At 40.5% G+C, this 2,500-nt stretch overlaps 1 protein-coding gene across 1 annotated transcript in view; it reads left to right on the top strand.

Annotated features, from left to right (window-relative positions):
• Positions 1-2,500, top strand: part of LOC137989484 (VWFA and cache domain-containing protein 1-like) — a 51,289-nt gene that overhangs the window by 47,871 nt on the left and 918 nt on the right. The window contains exons 12-14 of the mRNA XM_068835299.1: positions 248-398; positions 958-1,184; positions 1,558-2,500. The exon at positions 1,558-2,500 is cut by the window's right edge and continues 918 nt beyond it. Coding sequence (XP_068691400.1) covers positions 248-398; positions 958-1,184; positions 1,558-1,865 — 686 coding nt within the window. The 3' untranslated portion in view covers positions 1,866-2,500. The remainder of the gene's footprint in view (positions 1-247; positions 399-957; positions 1,185-1,557) is intronic.

Here is a 2,500-nt window from a genome sequence, read left to right as displayed (position 1 = left end):
GAGAGTTAACTGCCATTTATCTCTCATTTTCTTATCATACTCTGCGTTGCATGACGGAAATCTAATCGTCTTGGCCCAGGCAACTATATACCGAGAACCTAACTGTAGGCCCTTTTGCACTGCCAGGACAACGCAAAATTCAGCTGATTCCTTTTCAATAATCTGGTTATTCATTTTATTCGAATCTCTTAACAGGCATGTTCCTCGACCTGATCCACAATGCTGACATGTATGTTTCTTTCATCAGGAATCATATCACGTGACAGTTCATGCTACTCCAAGTCTTGCACGTGTTCCAGTAACAAAGAATGCTCCAGTGTGCAGGGTTTGACTTGCCAGTGTCCATGCTCTTCACGACTTAACTTCCATTATTGTAGAAGCGAGTTTCCGGCCAGCAAGTAAGAAAAGATAACGTTCTTTGCACTGCACCTGTCAATAACAAGCGAACTCTAAGTTTAGAGCCCTAACCAACGAATTTTAAACTGTCGTAAATTCATCTCACAAAAGTCTCCAGAAACAAAACCATTTATTGAACCAGTTTGAAAAGGTTTCGTCTTTGATATAACGTTTTTAGGTTTATCTGTGTTTTTTTTTTTTCATAACTTTGAGTTACATCAGTGTAAGATACTATTAGGTTTTGAAGCTCAGAGTTGGCATGTGTTATTGGAAGGAGCAGTAATGGCAGTTAATGTGGACTGGGTATGTAATGTGTTTAAGAATCGTTCGGAACCGTCATCATCGCCGTTATGTTGCATAGTCGATCAAAAAAGAAAAAAAAAACAAAGTTTTATCGATCCTGTCATTCAACATGGTCGCCACGATCTTTGTTATTTGAATCTCCCGGGAATGCTTGCAAACCACCAATTGGTGCGGGTTCTGCTCTAAAAATACAGTTTACACAAGTAAACATACCTTCTCTGAAAAACGTTGTCTTTTTGCCTTTTTCTTCCTTCGCAGCACTTCCATTTGTCCTGTGCCCGCAACAGTCGTTCCATCTGAGCAAGTCAATGATCCTTCCGTAAGTGGCTTAGAGAAATGCTTTGACCCGAAATGCAACGAGAAGACAGATTCAGGGTCATGTGACGGGGTAGTGGGTTGCTATTGGTGCATTAGAGACATAAACGACGTTCCACTTTCCAACAGATACTGCGCTGATATCAGCATCTGTTATGGAGGCACGGAAGGTAGGTTGCATTGAATTTCTTACTTGTCATCGGATGCAACAGCTCACTCAGGGGCTTTGAGGTTTCCTTCTTTCATGAAAGAATTGGGGGCTTTTCTTATAATCTTACTGTAAATTCTTCAGCACGTAATGTAAATCAGAAGAAATATGTATTTTGACTGGGTGTGATCCAGTTAAAGTAGCGAAGAGGTCATCATTACGAAAGTAAATCTATCATATCGAGTGATAATTACTACAAGTAAAATGTTACGAAACATATGGCTCAGGATGTTTCGTTTCCAGTCGAAATTGCCATTAGTGATAGGAATTCTCTTGTCAGGTAAACTTGATTGTTTAGTGTAAATAAAAGGATATTGCTTTATCTATTTCTTTAGCTTTTGAAAGAAGTAACGCTCCTCCTATAGACGCCGACGACGATGACTATGACAAGGGTGGAATGTCGGGTGGAGCCATTGCTGGTATCGTCATTGGAGTAATAGCTGCTATTATTGTAGCAGTGATTATAGTCGTCAAATGCAGTAAGAGAGAAAGAGAAAGGGTACTCAACAACCAACCTGTCGAACCAGCGCGTGCTCCGCCCTCCCCGGTGCCTCCCAATCCTCCTACTCCAGCCAATCCCCCACGCCGCCTGCAGCCGACAGCGCCTCCTCAGCCATCATATAACCCTGCTTTTAACGAATGATGAATGAAGCCAGCTCTGATTGGTTCACTCAATCTCGGTTATCATCTCATATACCGTCGTTTGACCTTATATGGTAAATGATTGCGCTAAGCGTTGTTTACTAAAATTTTCTTCGCCGGAAAGCGAAATTTCTCTTTGAATAAAGCCAAAAAAGAAAAGAAACTTTCTTTGCGGAAAGTTTAGATCAATTCCGACGTTTAGAAGTAGGCGAAAAGGGAAGAAATGTTTTTGTGATGAGCCTACGTCAGTCTGACCACAATGTATTACACTACATCGCATCTTCATCAAGTTTTCTCGATTTCGCTGGGATTTTCTCGCTTTTTTCGATCGTATATCGTACTTCGAAATTTTTGGAGTTTAGGGAATTTAATAAAACAATTATTCCATTTGCGCTTGTTGGATATGAGACTAGTTATAGCCAACTAGGCGCTACGCGCCTAGTTGGCTATTTACCATCTCACATCCAACGCGCGCTCATGGAATAATTGTTAATTATAAGGGTGAAGTGGTTGCCAGTGCGTTCTAGATTAGAACTGAGGGTGCGAAGTGTCTTTCTTGTTATGGTATTAACGTACAAAAAGAAGAAATCGGAAAGTACATCAAATTAAGAGTTATGATACTTTTAAAAGAATAAG

Source organism: Montipora foliosa, chromosome 2 (assembly GCF_036669935.1).
Source record: "Montipora foliosa isolate CH-2021 chromosome 2, ASM3666993v2, whole genome shotgun sequence".
NCBI lineage: Eukaryota > Metazoa > Cnidaria > Anthozoa > Scleractinia > Acroporidae > Montipora > Montipora foliosa.
Note: the sequence above shows the minus strand (reverse complement) of the source record. Positions and strands in the feature narration are given on the sequence as shown.